Source organism: Lucilia cuprina, chromosome 4, assembly GCF_022045245.1.
Source record: "Lucilia cuprina isolate Lc7/37 chromosome 4, ASM2204524v1, whole genome shotgun sequence".
Lineage (NCBI taxonomy): Eukaryota > Metazoa > Arthropoda > Insecta > Diptera > Calliphoridae > Lucilia > Lucilia cuprina.
In genome coordinates, this window is record NC_060952.1 from 72,969,745 (window position 1) to 72,992,412 (window position 22,668).

At 29.8% G+C, this 22,668-nt stretch overlaps 1 protein-coding gene across 2 annotated transcripts; it reads right to left on the reverse strand.

Annotated features, from left to right (window-relative positions):
* Positions 1–2,116: 2,116 nt before the first annotated feature.
* Positions 2,117–22,204, reverse strand: LOC111675427 (protein kinase C). Of its 2 annotated transcripts, XM_046948912.1 has the most exons (12): positions 22,032–22,204; positions 14,772–15,023; positions 14,561–14,685; positions 14,403–14,476; positions 13,830–13,861; positions 7,510–7,580; positions 7,090–7,374; positions 6,582–7,019; positions 6,293–6,520; positions 5,974–6,226; positions 5,770–5,909; positions 2,117–2,704 (listed from the first exon to the last, which is right to left on the reverse strand). In XM_046948912.1, exons 1-12 carry the CDS (start codon positions 22,183–22,185, stop codon positions 2,543–2,545), a joined length of 2,214 nt encoding a protein of 737 aa, XP_046804868.1. In that variant the 5' UTR covers positions 22,186–22,204; the 3' UTR covers positions 2,117–2,542. The 2 variants fall into 2 exon arrangements, with proteins under 2 accessions (XP_046804868.1, XP_023291960.2); XM_023436192.2 differs by lacking the exons at positions 13,830–13,861; positions 22,032–22,204 and having other exon boundaries at positions 14,772–14,913.
* Positions 22,205–22,668: the final 464 nt, after the last annotated feature.

The following is a 22,668-nucleotide window of genomic DNA, read 5'->3' on the forward strand; positions in this document are numbered from 1 at the left end:
ACTCAGTTGTTGTTAGTGCTTTTCATACAAGATTTTAAAATACTTTCTGAATACGCCCTTAGATTTTCTTACATTTCTCGGTAAATCTTCTAGGTTAAAACCTCTTGGAATTCGATAGTTTCTATTTAACTCTCCTCTGCAACTATGTATGTTCTTTTTTGTTTTCCTAATGTTTGGTTTTTCTTTTGATCTTCTAATTTAATGAAGAAAATGGATTATTTGCAAAATCTTTGAAATATATTTTAATTTTTCCTATTCATTCACAAATGGATTTCCTTTTTTTTGTTTGAATATTTCAGTTGATAATTTCATAAATAAAAGTTAATATTCTTATGCTGTTTGTCACCTTGGGCCAATTTAAAATTGTGTCAGCTTTTGTAATAGACCACTTTTGAAAAGTAAAATAAAACTTTTTGTATTTTTGATAACATACACATTTACTTAATTAAAAATGTTATTTAAAACTTCACAATTGAGTACTTTTAATTAGCCGTAGTAAAATCAATGAAGCTCGGGTGATAAATTAGTTTTGTTGTTTTTAAAAAGTTTTAACAATAATAAATATTTGAAATTACTTAAAAACTAGAAAAATTAAATAATATATATTTTTTTAAAATAAGAATTATATTCTTTGAAAAAAAAAACATAAAAATAAAATATATAATTGTTTATATATAAAATAAAATCTCTATAATTGTTTTAAAAAAATTTTCAACAAAAAATATGTTATAAAATGCAAAATTTTCAAACATTAAAAATATATAATTTATTTATCTAAATAAAGGAGCATTTGACTAGAAAAAAACTAAAAAAAAATGAAAACAAATTAAAAATATAAATGGCAATAAAACACGATTAATTAACATCTAAATATAGGATTAATATACAACAAATTAATTACACATTATTGATAATAAAGAAAAAAATAATACTTTTTAAGCTAAAAAGGAAGAGTACTTAATTGTTTAAAACTATTTTGTGCTACAAAAATTAAATAATTATTGTATGTATATGAAAATAAATCGTTTGACTATAAATAATTAAATTCCAACTGTTGTGTGCGGTTTATTAATAAAACAAATAATTAATTTTGTTGTTCATTTTGAACTTGTTCGTTCGAATCTGTTGTAATTGTAAAATGCAATGGTAAACTTGAAAGTTAAACAAATAGAAAATGTTTAGCATAAATTAAGGAAGAAAGTATTGAAATGTTTTTCTATCAAATGTTGAGATTTAAATATTTTATTTTAAATTTAAAATGAAGAATTAATAAAAAGAGATTCTTTAATAAGATTCCTATTGCTCAAACAAATCGAAAGTGAAAGTGATTTAAAAGAATGACAAACATTTCGAAACTGGCTTTAAATAGATATTTTTGAGCTATTTGTTGTTAATATAAATAAAGAAAATAAAAAAGAGATTCATTAAGAAAATTCTTATGAGAGATAAAACATAAAGTAAAATAAAAAATAGATTTAAAACCCGCTGTTTTTGTTTGCAAACATAAAAAGAAAACAGTTAATATAAATGTAAAAACAATTTCATGCAAATTTTGTCTACTTGTTAATTGTTGTTTTTGTTTGTTATATTTTCGTTATCTAATATAATAATGATGCACTTTTTGTTGTTCTAAAAACTTTTATAATTTTAACGCAATTTTTTTGTTCATGTTGTTGTTAGTTTACTAAATACTATTTTTCTTTTCTTTTGTTTTTGTTTTGTTTTTGTTTGTTTGTTTGTTATGCTTTTCTTTTGCTTAAACATTTCTTTGGAACATTTTTCAAGTATTTTTTGTTTTCATTTGTTTTTGTTATTTTAATTTTATAGGCAATTTCATTTCATTTCATTTGTTTTGTTTTTGTTTAGACTCTAATATAAATCCCTAACTTTCTATACTTATAAATAGCATAAAAATAATAATAATTTCCATTTAATAATTAAAATATTAAAAAATATATATAGTTAATAGAAAAAAATCATAAAATTAAAAACGTTTACATTAAAACATAAATAAATTTCAATAGTTTTTATAATCATCATCATCATCTAATTATATAATTATATTAAAAGACTCTGAAGAATTTGTTTGTTATTAACAATAATAATAGTACATAATAATAATTTTTGGTAAAAAGTTTGTTACATTTTTCATTCTTGTTTGTGTGTGTGTGTAGATGCTGTGTTCAATTTTATTTTCTTTAAACTTAAAAACAAGAATTAAAATAACAAAAAAAGTGTTAATAAATTCGACTGTGACACAAGTTACCACAGTTTATTTCTTTTTAGGTTTTGTTTAAAAAAAAGTAAATATCTAAAACAACTTTTAAAACTTTTAGTATAAATTAATTATACTGTGTTTTGTTTTTTTTTCTTGCCAAATCTTTGAAATATAATTTCATTTTGAAAGTATAGTTTGAAGGAAAAAAGATCTTTACTTTCGTCGTCATCGTTTACGAACGACAAATTAGGTTTTTGTATTTGTTTTGTTTTTTTTTTCTTTGTTTTGTTTGAGGATTTTAGTTAGCATTTAGTTTGTGTGCTTCTAATATACTTTACGTTCTGGTCCAAATTTAGGATTGACAAATGAAAAACCAGCAAATTCATCTTGATTAATACAGCGTACAACATCATTGCCAATGGGCGTTAAAACTGGTTCTTCCTTAGTAAATTCTGTATCAAAATTATTGGCATCTCGTGGATTTTTCTAAAATGAAATAAATTAAAAGTTAACATTAATGAAGTTATAAGGGAGGTAAGTAAGTAAGTAAGTAAGTAAGTAAGTAAGTAAGTAAGTAAGTAAGTAAGTAAGTAAGTAAGTAAGTAAGTAAGTAAGTAAGTAAGTAAGTAAGTAAGTAAGTAAGTAAGTAAGTAAGTAAGTAAGTAAGTAAGTAAGTAAGTAAGTAAGTAAGTAAGTAAGTAAGTAAGTAAGTAAGTAAGTAAGTAAGTAAGTAAGTAAGTAAGTAAGTCAGTAAGTAAGTAAGTAAGTAAGTAAGTAAGTAAGAAAGAAATGCCATGTATACACTTTGTTAGATCTTACAACGTTGTAGCAACGACAAATTTTTACGATAAAAAGTAATGGCCCCTATTCATTTCAATTTGAATCGAAATTTTCTCCGTTTGGTATTTTGTGTTTTGATTCGACTTTCCGCCACATGAACAACAACTTACAAAAACGTAATTACGATCGAAATGCAGAATACACACAATCGTAAAGCATTGAAACAAAATGCTTCTTTTTCTTACGATTCATTTTTTTCTTGGAATACCTTTTCTATCATTGCGTAACTGAATGCGTAAACGTAATCGAAATGCAGAATAGGGGTAAATAACTCTTGATTAAAAGCACGTAGAAAGATCAAAATTTGTATGAATATGTGACTTGGTATGGTGCGATCTTATGCCAAAAATGACCGAATTTTATTAGGTGGTCGTGGCGCTTTTCATACAAGACTAACTTACATAAGGACTGCATTTATGTATTTAAATATTTTCACTAAGAGCACAAGATATTAATCATAGTTATAAAAACAAGTAAGAATGTATAGTCGGGCATGGTCGACCATATGATACTCTACACCAGTGAGTATGTTGATCTTTTTTTAGTGAAATAATGGACCGATTTCGTCCTTGGGTCAATAGAAGAGTATGTGCCACATTTCATAAAATTATCTTGCGAAATATAGCGTGCGCACAAAACTTAAACAGACGGACATATTGGTGATCCTGAGGAAATTTCTATACTTTAAGGTGTGTGTTGGACCAATAATTTAGGAAGGTCGTCTGTACATCGACGAGAACAAAAAATTCATCTAACCAACTTTTAAAGAAATTCTGGAATACTCGCTTTGTTCTATGTACCAGGGACCATTTTTTCGATAACTGGGTGATGAAAATATTTATTTAAAATATAACAATATAATTTGCTTTTCCTGGGTCTCTTCTAAGTAACAAACATTAAACAATTCAATTTTTGTGATAGACTTCGCAACTAAATGTTTTGATATGAAAGTTTTCAAGCAGAAATCGGCAGGTCATTTTTTACCATTTTACTGAGCACATATGATAGATGATAACGACATACAACATGAATGGTTATCTCCACGAAATACATCAGTTCTTCACTGAGCGTAACCTGCAATTATCACCAGCGAAGTCGTCAACAACACTTTTTACCACCTGAACGAAGGAAGTAAACCTAAACCTTGGCATCGTGGTCGATGGAGTCCAAATTCCGACCGTACACCACACAAAAATTTTGGTGGTCACATTTGATAGCCTCTTTACTTCCTCAGCTCACGCCACTGCAATCACTCACAAATTGCGAAATAGAAATAAGGTCCTCAAAGCGCTAGCCGACAGCACTTGGGGTATGGATAAATAAACCTTGTTAGCTACATATAAAACGATTGGTCGGTCAGTGGTTAACTATGCTGCTCCTGTGTAGTAACCTTCGCTAAGTGATACCCAGTGGAGAAACATCCAAAGCTGCCAAAATGCCGCCCTCAGGACTGTAACGGGCTGCTGCAAATTACCTCGGAACATCACCTGCACGAGGAAACGAAGGTCCTTCCAGACACGGAAGAAAACCTGCCGCGGAAAACATGAGTAGTTCTGGCACAACTAAGATCGGGATGGAGCAACAGGCTTAATGCCTACTGGTCACGTATATACCGTGCCTTCCCCAACGAATGTCCTGCATGTGGTCTGGATCCTCATGATAACCATCACATATTCAACTGCTCAACCAACCCTAGTTCACTCTGTCCAATGGATTTATGGACGCATCCAGTTGATGTAGCCCAATTTTTAGCCTGGACATTGATGTAGAACCCCCCAACTAGATTATTGTATAGTTTTTGCTGTTACAACAACAGACAACATTTATCTAAATCGGATTAAATTCACGATTAAAACTTTAAAAAACAAGTTATAATACTATTAAACGAATATATTTTACTATCACTGTTATGTAGGCTGGACACTTGTGATTTTAAAAATATACAAAAAAATCACATATGTACGATCCCACAAAACTACTTTTTTCGGGCTAAACTTGTCATTGGGACCACCGTGTGTTGGCAGTAAAATGTGCAGAAAATGTCTAATAACACTGCCAACTTACAAATTTTGTTTTGCAATATTGTCAGTAGTGCTTTTTCTGATAACGTTGCAAAAGAAAAATTATAATTTCAGACGATTGTTAGATATTTTCTGAACATTTTACTGACAACGTTGTAAGATCTGACAACAAAGTAAGCATTTCAACTCAAAATTCTAGGGAGAGATACCATGTGATCAATAATGACAAAATCCGCCCCATAGTTATAGGAGGCGTGCAATTCTCACATAAAGAAAACCTGTTATTCGTATATCTGAGAAAAAAATAAGAGCTAGTCCTTTTTTCAAAGTCACTTTCGTATCAACATGAAAATTTAAGACAAAAGATGTAGGGACTAGCAAAACAGGGCGTGGAACCTTCCTTATAAAATAAATGCAAAAATCTGATATCTAGGAAACCTTTAAAACTACAATTCTCATATTCCGCACAAGAATCTGGGAATCTATTAGAATTTTAATATTAATTTTTTTGGTAAATTACATTAAAACCTAAATTAACGTTTGGACAAATGGTTGACATCACGCATATGTATAAAATAAAAAAATTGTATATTTGAAAAACTATTAGTGCTAAACTCTTTATATTGGTATATCTATACGTTTGAAAATCTTAATAATTTTGTTTAATAATAAAACCAAACAAAAACTTACCATTTTCGGTCGGAATGGTGGTTTTATATTACGTTTTTCTAATTCATCCCAATCTAATTTACTAAAGAATGGATGACGACGTATTTCGTTTTCTTCGCCCGAACAGCCTAAACGTTGTTCAGGATTTTTAGTAAGAAAACCTAAACAAATCATATACAAATAATTATTATTAGAAAATAAAGAATAAACATTTAAATAAATTACCTTTCAAAATGGACACAGCTTCTCTTGATAACCAAACTGGATATAAAACATCATCGTGCATTATCGAATCAAATAATTCATCTTCGTTATCGGCTTCGAAAGGTGGCTGACCAGCCATCATTTCATACATGAGAACACCAAGAGCCCACCAATCAACCGAGGCGCCATACTCTTGTTCCTTAAGAATTTCTGGGGCTATATAATCAGGTGTACCACAGAAGGTGGTAGTTAAAACACCATTCATAATGCCCTCCTACAAAAAAAAAAAATAATCAAATTAATTGTATATTTTGAAAATATATGTATTTGTTTAACTCACCTTGCACATGCCAAAATCAGCCAATTTACAGTGACCCTCTTGATCCAATAAAATATTATCTAATTTCAAATCGCGATAAATAACACCATGAGCGTGTAGAAATTGTAAGGCCAATGTAACTTCGGCAGCATAAAAGGCAGCACGAGCAGCCTCAAAACGGCGAGCTTTTTGAATTTGAAACATTAAATCACCACCGTTAACATACTCCATAACAAAAAATAAACGATCCTGAGAAAAGAGAAAACTCATTATAGAATTAATATTTTTTACTAGTTATCTTTGAACGTACCGGAGTTTGAAAACAGGAATGTAAAGCCGTTAAAAATGGATGATTAGCAGCCAAAGCTAAAATGCGTTTTTCGGTCATTGTACAATCGACATCATCATCTTGTATGATTGCATCTTTTTTCAACACTTTGATGGCGTATATTTCATCGGTGCCCTTCTTTTCCGCCAACATAACCTTGCCGAATGAGCCCTTACCCAGTACCTTAATGAAATTGAAATCTTGCAAACAAGTTTTACCGGGACGCGAGTCATAACAACGATTAGAACTTGACATTCCCAAATCTCCGCTACCACCACTTATATTAGTCGCACCAGAGCTACCCGACGATGTAGTCTGATGCGACATTGTTGAACTACGTGTGGTAGTTGAGATACAATCACTGTTATCGCCATGAATACTAGCTCCGAAATTATCCTCACCACCGGGTTGACTTAAATACTGAAAAAAGTTGTAAGAAACAAAATAAATTTCTTTCTTTTTAGAAGCGAAAGGTATAACTTTAACAAACCTTCGATCGTCTAGGTGCCTGCTTATCGGGCGATATGCCCAGTGAGCTAAGTATTTCAGCCATTTGTTTAGTATTTATGCCACAGGTATTTGCTACATTCTTTTGGCAACGTTTGTGTACATTCATATTACACACTTGACATTGAAGACCCTGCTTAATTAGGCCGTATAACAGGGAACCACAATGATCACAAAATGTGAAGCGTTTATAGTTGTGAACGACAAAACGATGTGGTACATTAACATTAAAACGCTGTCCAGCTGGTACCGGTTCCAAATTGTTTTGCTTTAAGAAGGAAATGTTTATGAAATTAATAATTCTATAATGTTAGAGTTAAAAATCTTATTTTTTTGAATAATAAGTAAACAAATCGTAAAACCAGTGAATGGTTTCTCTTCTTGCAGTAAAATAAACCCTTACCTCTTCTCGCATGCCGGGACATTTGGTAACCACTGAACGATGGCATCTCTTATGTACAACACAGGTGCAAACTGGAAGTTTTATGAAAATAATTTATTTGTTTTATAAGTCGGTAAAATGTTTGAATATTTTTATTTTGATTTCATAAATAAATTGGTGCTTTAAAAATAGCTTCAAACATTGTTATTGTAATTATGTGAGACGTTTAATAAACAATATGCATTATTAGATTAATCAATTCAAAATGTTAGTGATATTATTAAAAGCTAAAATTTTCAAATTCCGTTTTTGATAGATTAAAAAGATCTTAGAGATCCAAATAAAAAAACATATGTATATTTCTATACAACATAATATATAAATATCACGTTATGATTTTGTTTTTTTAACTTAAGTCTAGAGTCTAGTCTACAGTCTTGTCTATAGTCTAGTCGATAGTCTAGTCGATTGTCTAGTTTATAGTCTAGTCTATAGTCTAGTCTATAGTCTAGTCTATAGTCTAGTCTATAGTCTAGTCTATAGTCTAGTCTATAGTCTAGTCTATAGTCTAGTCTATAGTCTAGTCTATAGTCTAGTCTATAGTCTAGTCTATAGTCTAGTCTATAGTCTAGTCAATAGTCTAGTCTATAGTCTAGTCTATAGTCTAGTCTATAGTCTAGTCTATAGTCTAGTCTATAGTCTAGTCTATAGTCTAGTCTATAGTCTAGTCTATAGTCTAGTCTGTAGTCTAGTCTATAGTCTAGTCTATAGTCTAGTCTATAGTCTAGTCTATAGTCTAGGCTGTAGTCTAGTCTATAGTCTAGTCTATAGTCCAGTCTATAGTCTAGTTTATAGCCTAGTCTATAGTCTAGTCTAAAGTCTAGTATATAGTCTAGTCTATAGTTTAGTATATAGTCTAGTATTTAGTCCAGTCTATAGTCTAGTCTCTAGTCTAGTCTCTAGTATAGTCTCTAGTCAAGTCTATAGTCTAGTCTATAGTCTAGTCTATAGTCTAGTCTATAGTCTAGTCTATAGTCTAGTCTATAGTCTAGTCTATAGTCTAGTCTATAGTCTAGTCTATAGTCTAGTCTATAGTCTATAGTCTAGTCTATAGTCTAGTCTATAGTCTAGTCTATAGTCTAGTCTATAGTCTAGTCTATAGTCTAGTCTATAGTCTAGTCTGTAGTCTAGTCTATAGTCTAGTCTATAGTCTAGTCTATAGTCTAGTCTATAGTCTAGGCTGTAGTCTAGTCTATAGTCTAGTCTATAGTCCAGTCTATAGTCTAGTTTATAGCCTAGTCTATAGTCTAGTCTAAAGTCTAGTATATAGTCTAGTCTATAGTTTAGTATATAGTCTAGTATTTAGTCCAGTCTATAGTCTAGTCTCTAGTCTAGTCTCTAGTATAGTCTCTAGTCAAGTCTATAGTCTAGTCTATAGTCTAGTCTATAGTCTAGTCTATAGTCTAGTCTATAGTCTAGTCTATAGTCTAGTCTATAGTCTAGTCTATAGTCTAGTCTATAGTCTAGTCTATAGTCTAGTCTATAGTCTAGTCTATAGTCTAGTCTATAGTCTAGTCTATAGTCTAGTCTATAGTCTAGTCTATAGTCTAGTCTATAGTCTAGTCTATAGTCTAGTCTATAGTCTAGTCTATAGTCTAGTCTATAGTCTAGTCTATAGTCTAGTCTATAGTCTAGTCTATAGTCTAGTCTATAGTCTAGTCTATAGTCTAGTCTATAGTCTAGTCTATAGTCTAGTCTATAGTCTAGTCTATAGTCTAGTCTATAGTCTAGTCTATAGTCTAGTCTATAGTCTAGTCTATAGTCTAGTCTATAGTCTAGTCTATAGTCTAGTCTATAGTCTAGCCTATAGTCTCGTTTATAGTCTAGTCTACAGCCTAGTCTATAGACTAGTCTATAGTCTAGTCTATTGTCTAGTCTATAGTCTAGTCTATAGTCTAGTCTATAGTTTAGTCTATAGTTTAGTCTATAGTCTAGTCTATAGTCTAGTCTATAGTCTAGTCTATAGTCTGGTCTATAGTCTAGTCTATAGTCTAGTCTATAGTCTAGTCTATAGTCTAGTCTATAGTCTAGTCTATAGTCTAGTCTATAGTCTAGTCTATAGTCTTGTCTATAGTCTAGTCTATAGTCTAGTCTATAGTCTAGTCTATAGTCTAGTCTATAGTCTAGTCTATAGTCTAGTCTATAGTCTTGTCTATAGTCTAGTCTATAGTCTAGTCTATAGTCTAGTCTATAGTCTAGTCTATAGTCTAGTCTATAGTCTAGTCTATAGTCTAGTCTATAGTCTAGTCTATAGTCTAGTCTATAGTCTAGTCTATAGTCTAGTCTATAGTCTAGTCTATAGTCTAGTCTATAGTTTAGTCTAGTCTATAGTCTAGTCTATAGTCTAGGCTGTAGTCTAGTCTATAGTCTAGTCTATAGTCTAGTCTATAGTCCAGTCTATAGTCCAGTCTATAGTCTAGTTTATAGCCTAGTCTATAGTCTAGTCTATAGTCTAGTATATAGTCTAGTCTATAGTTTAGTATATAGTCTAGTATATAGTCCAGTCTATAGTCTAGTCGATTGTCTAGTTTATAGTCTAGTCTATAGCCTAGTCTAGTCTATAGTCTAGTCTATAGTCTAGTCTATAGTTTAGTCTATAGTCTAGTCTATAGTCTAGTCTATAGTCTAGTCTATATATACTAGTCTATAGACTAGCTAAATTTTGCAAATTCAGTTTTTGATAGAAAAAATGATCTTAGAGATCCAAATAAAAAAAAACATATGTATATTTCTATACAACATAATATATAAATATCATGTTATGATTTTGTTTTTTAACTCCAGTCAATAGTCTAGTCTACAGTCTTGCCTATAGTCTAGTCTATAGTATAGTCTATAGTCTAGTCTATAGTCTAGTCTATAGTCTAGTCTATAGTCTAGTCTATAGTCTAGTCTACAGTCTAATGTATAGTGTAGTCTATAGTCTAGTCGATTGTCTTGTTTATAGCAGTATATGTAGTAGTATATATTCTAGTCCTTGGTTTAGTCTATAGTCTATTCTATAGTCTAATCTATAGTCTAGTCTTTAGTCGAATCTGTAGTCTAGTCTATAGTCTAGTCGATTGTCTAGTCGAGTCGATTGTCTTGTTTATAGTCTTATCTATAGTCTTGTCTATAGTCTTGTCTATAGTCTTATCTATAGTATTATCTATAGTCTTATCTATAGTCTTATCTATAGTCTTATCTATAGTCTAATCTTTGGTCTGGTCTATAGTCAAGTCTATAGTCTAGTCTATAGTCAAGACTGTTTATTATGAACATAAAATAGATGAGACTTTAGGTTAGGTTAGTTAATTTTGAGGAGATTTTTCGTCCTGTCGCCATCAGGGTCACTCCATAGGATCTTCTTGGTTCTACCCACTGTTTCATTATTCCAAGACGAGACTTTATACTATTTTATTGTCGAGACGTTTGACTTTTATATATATAGTAGAGACTATAAACTGTTCATTCATCGAAACATATAGTACAGATTTGTCAGTCGGTGATTATATACTAACTTTCGTATACTCTCAGACTATTCTTTAGTTCCTTTTAAAATCCTAATATTGTCTCTTGTAGGGTAATTTTCCTGTCAGTACCAATTAAAACGTTTCACATTGTAAAATTAAGTTCTAAAGTTTTTGAATATAACATTGGCTTTAATTACAAATACTGTGGCTCCAAACATTTAATTTTCAAACTTATATATAGTTTGTAAAAAAATAACAATTTCTAGTAATAATTTTCTTATTTAATATTAATTTGTTAAAATTGCAAACAAAATGTTATAATAATTATTATAATAATAAATATTAGCATAATACAACAAAAGACACACACACGTACATAAATAAATACATATATAAATAAACAAAATATTGCTAATGTTATCTTAAAGATGAATAAACAATATGAACAACAAAAAAAAATAAATTAAAATAGATTTATTTACATTTGTGTGACTACCGAGATAAGAAAAGAACACAAATAAAAAAAGATGCTGTGTGTTACATTAAACAAAAAAATCGCGTAAATTATTTGAGACATTTACTAACTAACTAACAACAAATAAATAGTTTTTATCATTGTATTATATTATTTAGATACGTTATAAATACAGACAGACTAAGCGACAAAATGAATTACAGACAGACATTGACATAGAAATGCAGTATTTCTGTAGGCTTTTATTATTTAATTTGGTAAATTTGTAATAAAATGCATTTATGAAGTAGACAATTTGAAATACATACATATGTAAGTAGTGAATAGTAATGGTTATGAAAATATTTTAAATAAAACTTATCATTATTTAAAAAGTAATTATGATTCATTTGATTTTATTTGTACTTCTTTTTTAAAGAGTTAAAAATTTTCAGATTTAACATTCAAATTTTCAGATAACATGTAGTATGTCATTGCCTTCAGATAAGAGATAAAAAAGATTTTTCAAAATACGTTAAAAAAAAATTCTTAGAAATTAACTTTAATGAAAGTATACAACAAAAATCGAAAGTTAACTCGAGATTATAGACTATAATTTATAGGTAATTAGAAAGCAAGACTTAAGACTATATAGTCTATACAAATATATTGTCCTATAGTCTATACTATAGACTATTCTATAATTGAGACATTAGATTATTCTATAGTTTTTAGGCAAGTATAACTAAACACTATTCCAAATTCGATGTAATATATTATATAGTAAATATTATTGGAGACAAGACTATTCCATTCTATATAGTCGTCACTATAAACTATTTTAAAGTCGAAATTTAGACTATTCATTAGTCGAACTTAGGTCAGGGTTACGACTTTAAACTTTTTTGTAGTGTAGCCTATAGACACAATAGACTAGACTATACTAGATTAGACTGTAGAAAATTCTGGAATTAAACTAGGTGTAGTTGTAAACTGTTTTCCCCCTGCGATTAGACTATAGACTAGACTATAGGTTAGACTATAGACTAGACTATAGCCTAGACTCCAGACTATACTATAGACTACACTATAGGTTACAATACTAGACTAGTAAAAACTAGACTATAGCCTAGAGTATAGACTATAGACTTGACTATAGACTAGACTATAGACTAGACTATAGACTAGACTATAGACTAGACTATAGACTAGACTATAGACTAGACTTTAGACTAGACTATAGACTAGACTCTAGAGTACATTATGGGTTACACTATATTCTAGAATATAGACTATACTATAGACTAGACTATAGACTACACTATAGTCTAGACTGTGGACTAGACTACAGAATAGACTAGATTATAGACTAGACTATATACTAGACTATTAACTAGATTACAGAATAGACTATACATCACACTATAGACTAGAATATAGCCTAACTTATAGACTAGACTATAGCCTAGACTATAGACTGGAATATAGACTGGACTAAAGACTAGATAAATAATATAGACTAGACTATCGGCCTTATAGATTATAAAAAACTAACTGCTGACTAACAAGCTTTTAATCTTCCTTGTGGGATTTACACACAAAGAAATTAGCAGCCCGTTTTTCATTGTGCGTAAGGACGTATATATTTATCAAAAGTTGATAAGTTAGAAAAAGTACTAACATATGCAATAGCAAATCAATGCCATTTTGTAGCAAATCCTTTGATTCGAAAAGAAAAGTAGTTAAGTTTTTTTGAGTTACTTACTATAAACATGCATTTGCATAGAAATTTTAGCCCTGGTGATTACAAACTATCATTAATCGAGAATATAGACAACTAATAAAAATACTAAAATCACTTCATAGATTGTGTGTAATATTTATTTCTTATTTTACTTAATATTCATTTATCTTTTGAAATTAAAAACTACTTGATTTTTTTAATAAACTATAAACATCCCTTCGGTACTGTCTACAAACAGTTTTTATTATCTAGACATAAGATTATGATGTTTCTTTTCTACGAAGGTAAATAAACTATTTTGTTTACTTCGCATTTTTCAATTTGTTTGGGTCAATAACATAAATGTAGACAAAATTTTGGTTTTAATATATAATAACAAAAAAAATATTATCTGTTTTCTATGTGTTATTATGGATTAAAAAAAAATAGCAACAAAAAATTAGTAGAAAATTTTTAACTCTTTTTAAAACAGAAAAAATAAAGCAAATGCATAATGATAATTGAAAAGAAAATAAAAAAATAATAATAAAAACATTACAAAAAAAATTTAACAACATTCATAATTTACTTTCTTTGAATATTCTTTAAGATGAATTTGTCTTTTAATTTTTTTATAAAACAATACACGTACCTTGGCACTGATATCCTTGTTTACCAATTCCCCTGTAAATGCAAAAAATGTCCGTAGCTTGTATATATGTATATACTCAAGATATTTTTATTATAGAGTTATATGTTATGTTTAAAAGATTGATTTTAATTAAAAAAAAAAGTTATGTAAAAAAATATAATAAAATAGCAAAAGAAAACAAAACTAAATGTATTTTGCGAGCACCACAAATGAAAATAATAATATGAACAAAAATTATAAAAAAAATTTAAACCTAACAATTCTCTTTTAAATGATTTGAAATAAAACTAAATAAACTAAATGTAAAATAGCATACAAAAACACAATTAAAAGCAAAAATAATAATACGAATAGTTTTACTCAAAACTAAACAAATCCTAAACTAAAATAAAGTAAAACCCAAATGTTTACATAAAAAAAAAAAATAAAACGAAACCCCAATTAACAAACCAAATTAATTGTTAATTACTATTTTAATTTTTTTAAAAAAGTGTTTAATTAAATAATAAGTGAAATAAATAATATGAATGATTTGAAAATTAAGAGAAAGATTAATTTGCGTGATAAGCTTACCAAATGAATTCGCGACAATGTGAACAAAATGTTGGTTGGCGCAAAAAAGTTGCCATAAATTTGTGACCATTAACCTAAAATGCACACAAAAGAAAGTAAATAAATAAATAGTAAAACAGGACAAAAATTAAACAATTATAAATTTTATAATTTCTTACCTGATGTACACGACGACGCATAGCACCGCGTCGGCGATTAAAACCTGCTCTTTCTTTAAATTCTTTATTGGCGCCAGCGCCACCACTAACAGGATGATCCACTTCTGTGGTATCTTTAGTAGTATCTAAATATATAAAAATAAATAAAATATATATACATACATATATGGTATTAGATAATTTTAGGTTTTCTTTTTTTCATTTTACTTACCATTTTTATTTTTCAATTCAATTACTACGTGAATTTTTCCTTGAGGTTCTAAATTCACCCATAAATCTGGTACATTAGTTTCATGTTGCATAATATCTTCCAATGGTATTATACAATTGGCCACAAAATCATCCGGTGGGAGGGCTGCATCATGAAATACCGTTAAATTGATGTTTTTTGCATTTATTACATCGTGTACAAATTGTTCATTCCATACAGGATCAAAAGTTTTTGGACGTGTTGTTGAGCGATCTGTAAGTATTATTAAAAAATATTAAATTTAATTAATTAATAAATTTTAGAAAATAATTGCTAATCTGTGAAATACACATTAATATAAACTTTAAAGATTTTAAGTGACAAAGTAAGTAATGAGTAAAACCTGATTAATCAATATAAAGCAGATAAAGGCAATGAGCTCTCAAATGAGCAACTCATTCTTTCTCTCGTACGTATACACACACACGTGTAAAAAGAAACAAAATCAGTCAGTAGATCAGACTTTGAAAGGTTATATACTATAAGTAACAACTTCACTGAAAGAACAATGTTATTGTGATATCAATATGATTAAAGAGAGAGTTATTAGTAGAACGGAAAGAACAAAGAAAGTGATAGATCGGGATAAGAAACAAAACTATGGTCTCAGCATAGTGTCTAAATATCACCAAACTTTGATTCTGAAGAAGCAAGACAATGGATCTCTCTTTTATCGTTTAAATAATAAAAGAGAGATCAAAATGGTCTCTATAGCATATTTCCTGCAAAATTATTTTAAATTGCATGATTTGCACCAAACAATGTTCCTAAGTTCGAGGAATCTACTTCCTAGCCATTTTCACTAGACAATGACATATTATGTGGTCTCGTGAGCTCACTCTGAGTAATCCCAGTCGTGAGAGGGGGGACAATACAGAACTATTTTACCTACATCCTCTAGACACTCAACTACCCACCATAACTAGGTATTTTAACATATGCTTTTATTGGAAGAAAGACAACCGTCACTCTATTGGTTACAAAAAGAAAAGCTACTTTAAAGGATTCAATACATGTCATTAAACTTTTTCGCTTAAGTTTAAGTGTATATTCTCTAGGTAACTTATGAGGCGGTCAAGTGAATCCAGTCTCCGTTTTGACATTCAAAAGCTAGACAATAATGATCATAAAAGAAAATTCTACCTTTTCGCTTAAGTTTTATTAATGTTTTAACTCTTTGTTGTTGTTCTAACACGTTGGCTGTAACTGGATGTTCTTCCCTGAGGAAAAATCTTCCGGTTGATACAGCTGTTGCTAATTAGACAATCTTTGGCCGATTGAGAATCGGGTCGTTCCGGAGCGGAGATCCTATTGATTACTTTGGTGTTGTAAAGTGATGAAACGCTTAAAAAAGTGACGCTAAAATGACGACTGTCTTCAGGTTATTAGACGTTAGTGCAAATTACTTTAATTTTCGAATGATTGAATCTTTCTCGAACAAATGGATTTCTACCATGGACGTATAAACAAGAATGCTTCAGGCAAGAGTGTTTTGAGTGCAACCTGGCTACGGTCATAGATTGAAACATCAAATACCCAAAACTAGGAAAGCAATCTGGAAGACATTGCAATCGTCTAAGAATGTTAGCAATATAAATGCCGGCAATAACGCCAATCAACTTATTGAATCTAAGCCAATAGTGCGTACTCGGAAACTCTGCGAAATCTATGATCAGAAATCTCACTGGACATGTTAAACCAATCAAATAACTAATAAAGCTTCTGGCCAGACTGTATTCATAATAATAGGCCTTACAACCGATTAATAAATGTAATAGTTTCAATTGTTAAAATTTCATTGTGGGTTCAGTAGTTTTAGTTTATTTAAATTGTCCCATTTCAAAAGGATATGTCCTCAAATCCATTGGACAGAATGAAATACGGTTGGTTATTATTATGTGGACAAATGGTTGATATTATGTGGACAAATATATTGCAAAGGCAATTTGTACAAAATAGCTCTAGAATCGTATTGATAATTGATAGTTAATTATGTAGAGAACTCATTGCCTTGAAAAGAGGCTATTTTCAGCACATCTTGTGACACTTTTCACTCTAAACTTGGTAGTTTAGGAAAACAAAAGAGTTTTGTAAATCTTTAATGAAATCAAATTTATAATAATTTGTAATCTTCTAAAGCTATAACTATTGATATAGCACAAAACTAAAAAAACACATATTACAACACTAGTTTTTATTACAACTTATTAGAGATTTTGTACAATTATTTAAAAGAATAAATGAAGTAACAATAAATCTCAAACAAAATTAAAGCATAAAAACATAATTTGTTAAAAAAAAAATTATTCAGAATAAACAATTATTTTAGTTCTTAAGTTCTTTGTATGAAAGATAAACACACAAGGTCTTTTTCGTACAATTTTGACAAAGAAATATTGTGTAAGGTCAAAAACATTCTCAGCTTAATGTGACCCACATATGTATGTATGTATGTTCGTAGTAAATAAATACATACATACATATGTGTAAAATAATTTATCCGCTTCTTAGTGAGTGATGAGAATTCAAAATTTAAATTAAACTTTTAAGGTCTAATAGAAGATTTCATAGAAATATTTTGAAGATTATTAATGTTTCACAATAATGAAATTATATGCATTTCCTGTTTAAAACAACGGCTATTTCAGTCTTGAAAAAGTTTAAAAATGAATTTTTAACGACAGTTTTTATCTAAGTTAAAACTAATACTTTTCTTAAGGGATTGAGCTTCGCTGAATTGATTTATTTGATAGCAAACTCCACGTTAAGTTAATTTTGACAGTTTAAGGGCGGGTTTTTCAGACAAAGATAATCTACATTCTTTGTTTAAACCTAGTTTAATATATGTTTTGTGTTTTTCAGTAAACAGTAATGTTACTTATTATCTTAGTTTAACTGAGTGTTATTGGCCAATTAAACTTAAGTTATAAGTGAGAAAACACAATTAACAAAACCAATAAAACAATGATTTGGGAAGAACAAAATTTTAAGTAAATTTCAATTTTCTGATTTGTTTTGTTTTATTTATTATTGTTTTAAATGTTTATTTAACATTTTACCAAAATTGTTCTTTTTACAAAAGAATTAGTTGCAAAAAACAGCTGTTCACTGTTTATGTTTTTGAGTGAAATGTTGGCAATACTAACAAAGTTAACTGGACCTATATCCATAACTGAAAAACACAGTCATCGGTTAAAGTCCGCCTAAATTTGTTCTGAGTTTAATTTAACAGCAAATTAAGACTAGTTTAACCGAGTAGTAAGAAACCCGTCCTAAGTAAGTTTTTTAGTTTATTTTCAAATGTTTGTATACCACATGATATAAGGAGTGAGATCGAAAAATTCTTAACATACATATATGTTTATAAAAAAGAAACCACTAAACTTACAGCTTTATTTTTTTTATTTGATTCAAATTATTATTACAATTTACAAAAAAAATATTTTTATAGTTTTAATCACTAGTGATGAAATTTTGAACCCTTTTCGGAAACCCTTCCATTAACGTTTTTATAGTGCTTTCTGTCACTTTGCTCGAACATGTAGTCCATCTCCGTTTAAAATCTACCACACTTTTAGACACCTTTTTTGTACTCTTCAATTCTCTTTTAACAAGAGCCCAATATCTCTCCACTGGCCTTAGCTCCGGGCAGTTTGGAGGATTTGCCTCTCACTCAAGGGCTTGTTTACCATAGTGACAGGATGCCAAGTCAGGCCAAAAATAAATTTTTAGCAGTGTTCCTGTCAGGAACTTTTTGAGCCTTGTATGTTTTTAAACCTGCATTATCTTTAACTTTTCGTACCAAATAGTCTTAGCACTGAGCTAACCGAGCTGCTTTCCTACCGGATGTGTTGTGAGCTCTTTTGAAAATGCGTTCTATTTTTTGGCTTTAGAAACATCATGTGGACCATTCCTTCTACCTGAACCAGGTTTTCTATCAACTGACAAGTTCTCCCGGTACTGTTTACTAACATTGGAAACAGTTTGACGGCAGACCTTTGTATGCTTGGCCAACTTTTTTTAAGACCAAGTTGGGTTTAGTTGAAAATATTTAATAATTTCAGTACGCACTTTTTTCTGGTCACTCATTTTAATCAGATTAACAAAAAAAATTAATATAATTGACATTACACATAATAACTGACATGTTTTTCAAAGGTAACTTGATCAAAAAAAAAAAAAAAAAAAAAAATCAAATAATACTTTGGTTGAAAAATGTAATGAAAAACTTGTGTGTTAAGAATTTTTCGATCTCACTCCTTATGTACATCTTTTTCAATACTAATAGCACTCTGGTTCCTTTTGCATTTATATTTGGTCGTATATTTGCAACTACTTTTCTATCTATCATCTCTAAGAATTTGCAGGTCTGCAGACCTTCTATAAATATGGGTTGAATTCTATGGCTTGTGGAAAGAGATCAGTACTTGGCTTTCTCAAAGTGTGATCTAGCCAACCAAATTTGCGAGAACTTATGCACACATGAATGGAAGCTTAATCAGTAGGTTTCCAAAAGTCCAGATTTGAGACAGTGACTGGCCAGATAATTCTGAGAATACGTCTGAGACATCGATTGACAAAAGCTTGTAAACTACTCATTTCTCGACGGGATATATTCCATGTTTCGCATCCATATATAAGTACAGCCTTTAAATTGGAGTTAAAAGCTTTAAGTTTGATATACGTTGGGATGTTCAGTGACCTTGCTTTGCTCTTCTCAATTCATTCTGTATATACTCTTTGATATTAAACTTCACAGGTAGCAGATAGTCTGCCCCGACATACCATCCTATTGCAAAAATTTTCGACTGAAAGACACATTCATCCGGTATATTTATGACTATTTTACATCGCTATTATCCAGATCTAGAATAAATAGTAAATAGTACAACGACGTGTAAATCCAGTTAGCTATATATTATATTAAATAGTGAAAAGTATCTGTCTTAGATGGATTGACAAAAACCCATTCCTATAAGTTCAGGTTGATAGATAACATAACATGACCATTTTTGAATTCTTCGATTGTTGGGAGGTTCTAACTTTAACCACTATTACCCCATCATTTGTTCATTCAAAGATTCTGCGGGTATGATCCGTAAAAGCAACTTCCTATTTTTATATTTAGAGATTCTGACTGTCAGTAGAGGTTATAACACTACTCCTAAAGGTGTTTTTATGATAACACGTTTCTGTAATTGTTGGGAGAAGTTTAATTTCATCCATGTTTAATACACATATATTCATTTGGCATACACATAAGCGACTACCCTTCTATCTTTATATTCAAAGATTCTGAGGATAATGTTGACAGCCAGTAACCATAGCTGGAGTAATAACATTCCTCCTTGTGATTTACCTCTGGGAACTTGTTTCCGAATCCTATCATCCCCTAAGATTGAATTGATAATTCTGCTATCAATCATACAAAAAAAAAAACAGAAAAAACATCAATAATCCATAATGTCCTAAATGATTTTGACGGAAAACTTAAACTTATTTTAGTAGCGAATAAGTAATTTTTATTATAAACAATATTACGTATACGTAGTTATTACTCGTTTTACAAATTTGAATTTCTTAACACAGATAGTTTCCATAAAAAATTAGATAAAAGTAATATGAAATATTGTTTAAATCGAATTTTAAATCCAATAGTTAGATCTTTAAGAAGACATAAATAATTTTACTAAAAATTAGTTATGTCTATTAAAACATGTTTGATGTAGCGAAGGATTTCCGAATATGAACTCATATTCATCGAAACTCAATAATGTTGAAATGTTTAATATTTTAATTAAATATTTGATTTTAGTTGTCTCAGTTTCTTCTTGATAAATCTAAGGTTCAATTGAGAAACGTAAAGTCAGTAAGTATTCAACGAAGTTATTGAATTATAATTCGACCAATTGGAAAACCAATTGGTCGAAATGACAAAATATAATTACTGGGCTCGTCAAATTCACAAGAAGTTAGGAATTTGCCACCGAAGAGTGCTACAAGTGCGGAAAGGAAAGAATACAAGCAACCAGAAGTTAAGAAAGGTCGATCGTGCTTGCTTTCGTGGAGAAATGCCAGATGACTATGGAGCTTTTATTGACATCCAAACAGGTGAAACACCAAGAACAGGCTCTTGTCGCCATAAATAAGCCCTCAAGTAAATGGGCAGCTCGAAGAGCTCTTCGTAGAATTGGCCTTATATCAGACGTACCAAAAAGTACCAAATATAAGAAACGGTGAAACATGGGGTGGTATTCTGATGGTGTGGGCTTGTTTCACTTGGTAGAATCTCGTTTCTTTTGTAAAATTAGATGCTGTAGTGAAAAAGGACGATTATTTGAGCATTTTCAATCGAATATTCCAGATTTTGTGGAAGAATGTGCATATCCAGAGTCATAGGTTATACTTCAACAGGATGGGGAACCGAATCATACAGCGAAAATCGTAAAAAATTGACTTTCAGAATTTTCAAACGACGCAATGTCCAACTAAATGAACGGAAATCAATCCAATGGAAATTTTATGGGCTTTGTTAAAAAAACGTCTTGCGCAATTCGATAATGCACCAATAAATCTTAAAGAACTTTGGTCGAGAGTACAAACGGAGTGGCCTAGTATTCCGCTGATGATCATGACAATGACCATGACATGTTTTAATTTTTAGAATAATATTTAATTATCATGAATTTAATTTTGTTTTCCTTTTTATATTGTATTACTGAATACTTAATTATTTTTCCTTAATTTTATGGGTTTTATTGCATTTTTAAGTCTTATTAGATAATCACGTATTTAATTTTGCCCGCCACTGTACTTCTTTAAACAAAGAAAGTTATACGTGTTTTAAGTCACAGTGTTAAGCTGCATATTGTTTAAGTTTTACGTATAAGTAATATTTATTGAAAAATATTACTTATACGTTAGGGTGATTCAAAATGTAAACTAAATATGTATTTTCCAAAGGATTATAATTATTTTATAAATTATCATTTGTATATTTCTAATTTATTACATTTCCTATTTTTAAAAAAAAACTAAAGCCTTTATAAAAGGTTTATAAAACAAAATTTCCATACAAAATCTAATTTATAAACCTTTTATAAAATAAAAATGTTGTTTGTGAATAAGGAGGTTAGAATATTATAACAACTTTAAGCTTAAGTAAAAGCTGGGTTCTTAGAAATAAAACAAATAAATATTTAAAAATCTATGCGTACTTACCAAAATGATTATCATCAACATCGATCGAGACATAAGGATCAATTAATTGTTCATCGGCCAATTTTCCAAATGTAAGATTATGACGTTTTTGAAAATCTGTTGGGCGTAAACCGCTCGCCTCGCAGACTTTTATTTGTAATTTACCCGTAAACATTGTTGTGTGTGTGTGGAAGCTGTGATTTGTTGTTATTGCAGTAACAGTTGTGGGTTGTTGTTTTTTTAGCAAGTTTTTTTATGTTTTAATTGTTGTTTTTGTTGTTTTTTAATTACACAAAATATTTTTGAGGTTACTCAAACGGAAACGTGATAAAAAACGAACGAACGAACGAATGAAGAAAACGGATACGGATGCAAAGGTAAAAATATGCAAAAAAAGAAACAAACTGTATAAAAAATATTGAACGAATGAAGTATAAATACACAGAGGCAAACACACTGACGCTTACACATACACTCTTCGATATACAAAGGCAACAGAAATACACTGGCTGAAAACTAACTGCACTTTATTATTGATGGAGACAGAGAGCAAAAAAAAAAGAAAGAAAAACAGAAGAAGAAAATGAAGAACAACCAACTACTACTAAACAACTAACTGACTGACACAATTTAGTTTGTCGTTGTTGTTATTGTTGTA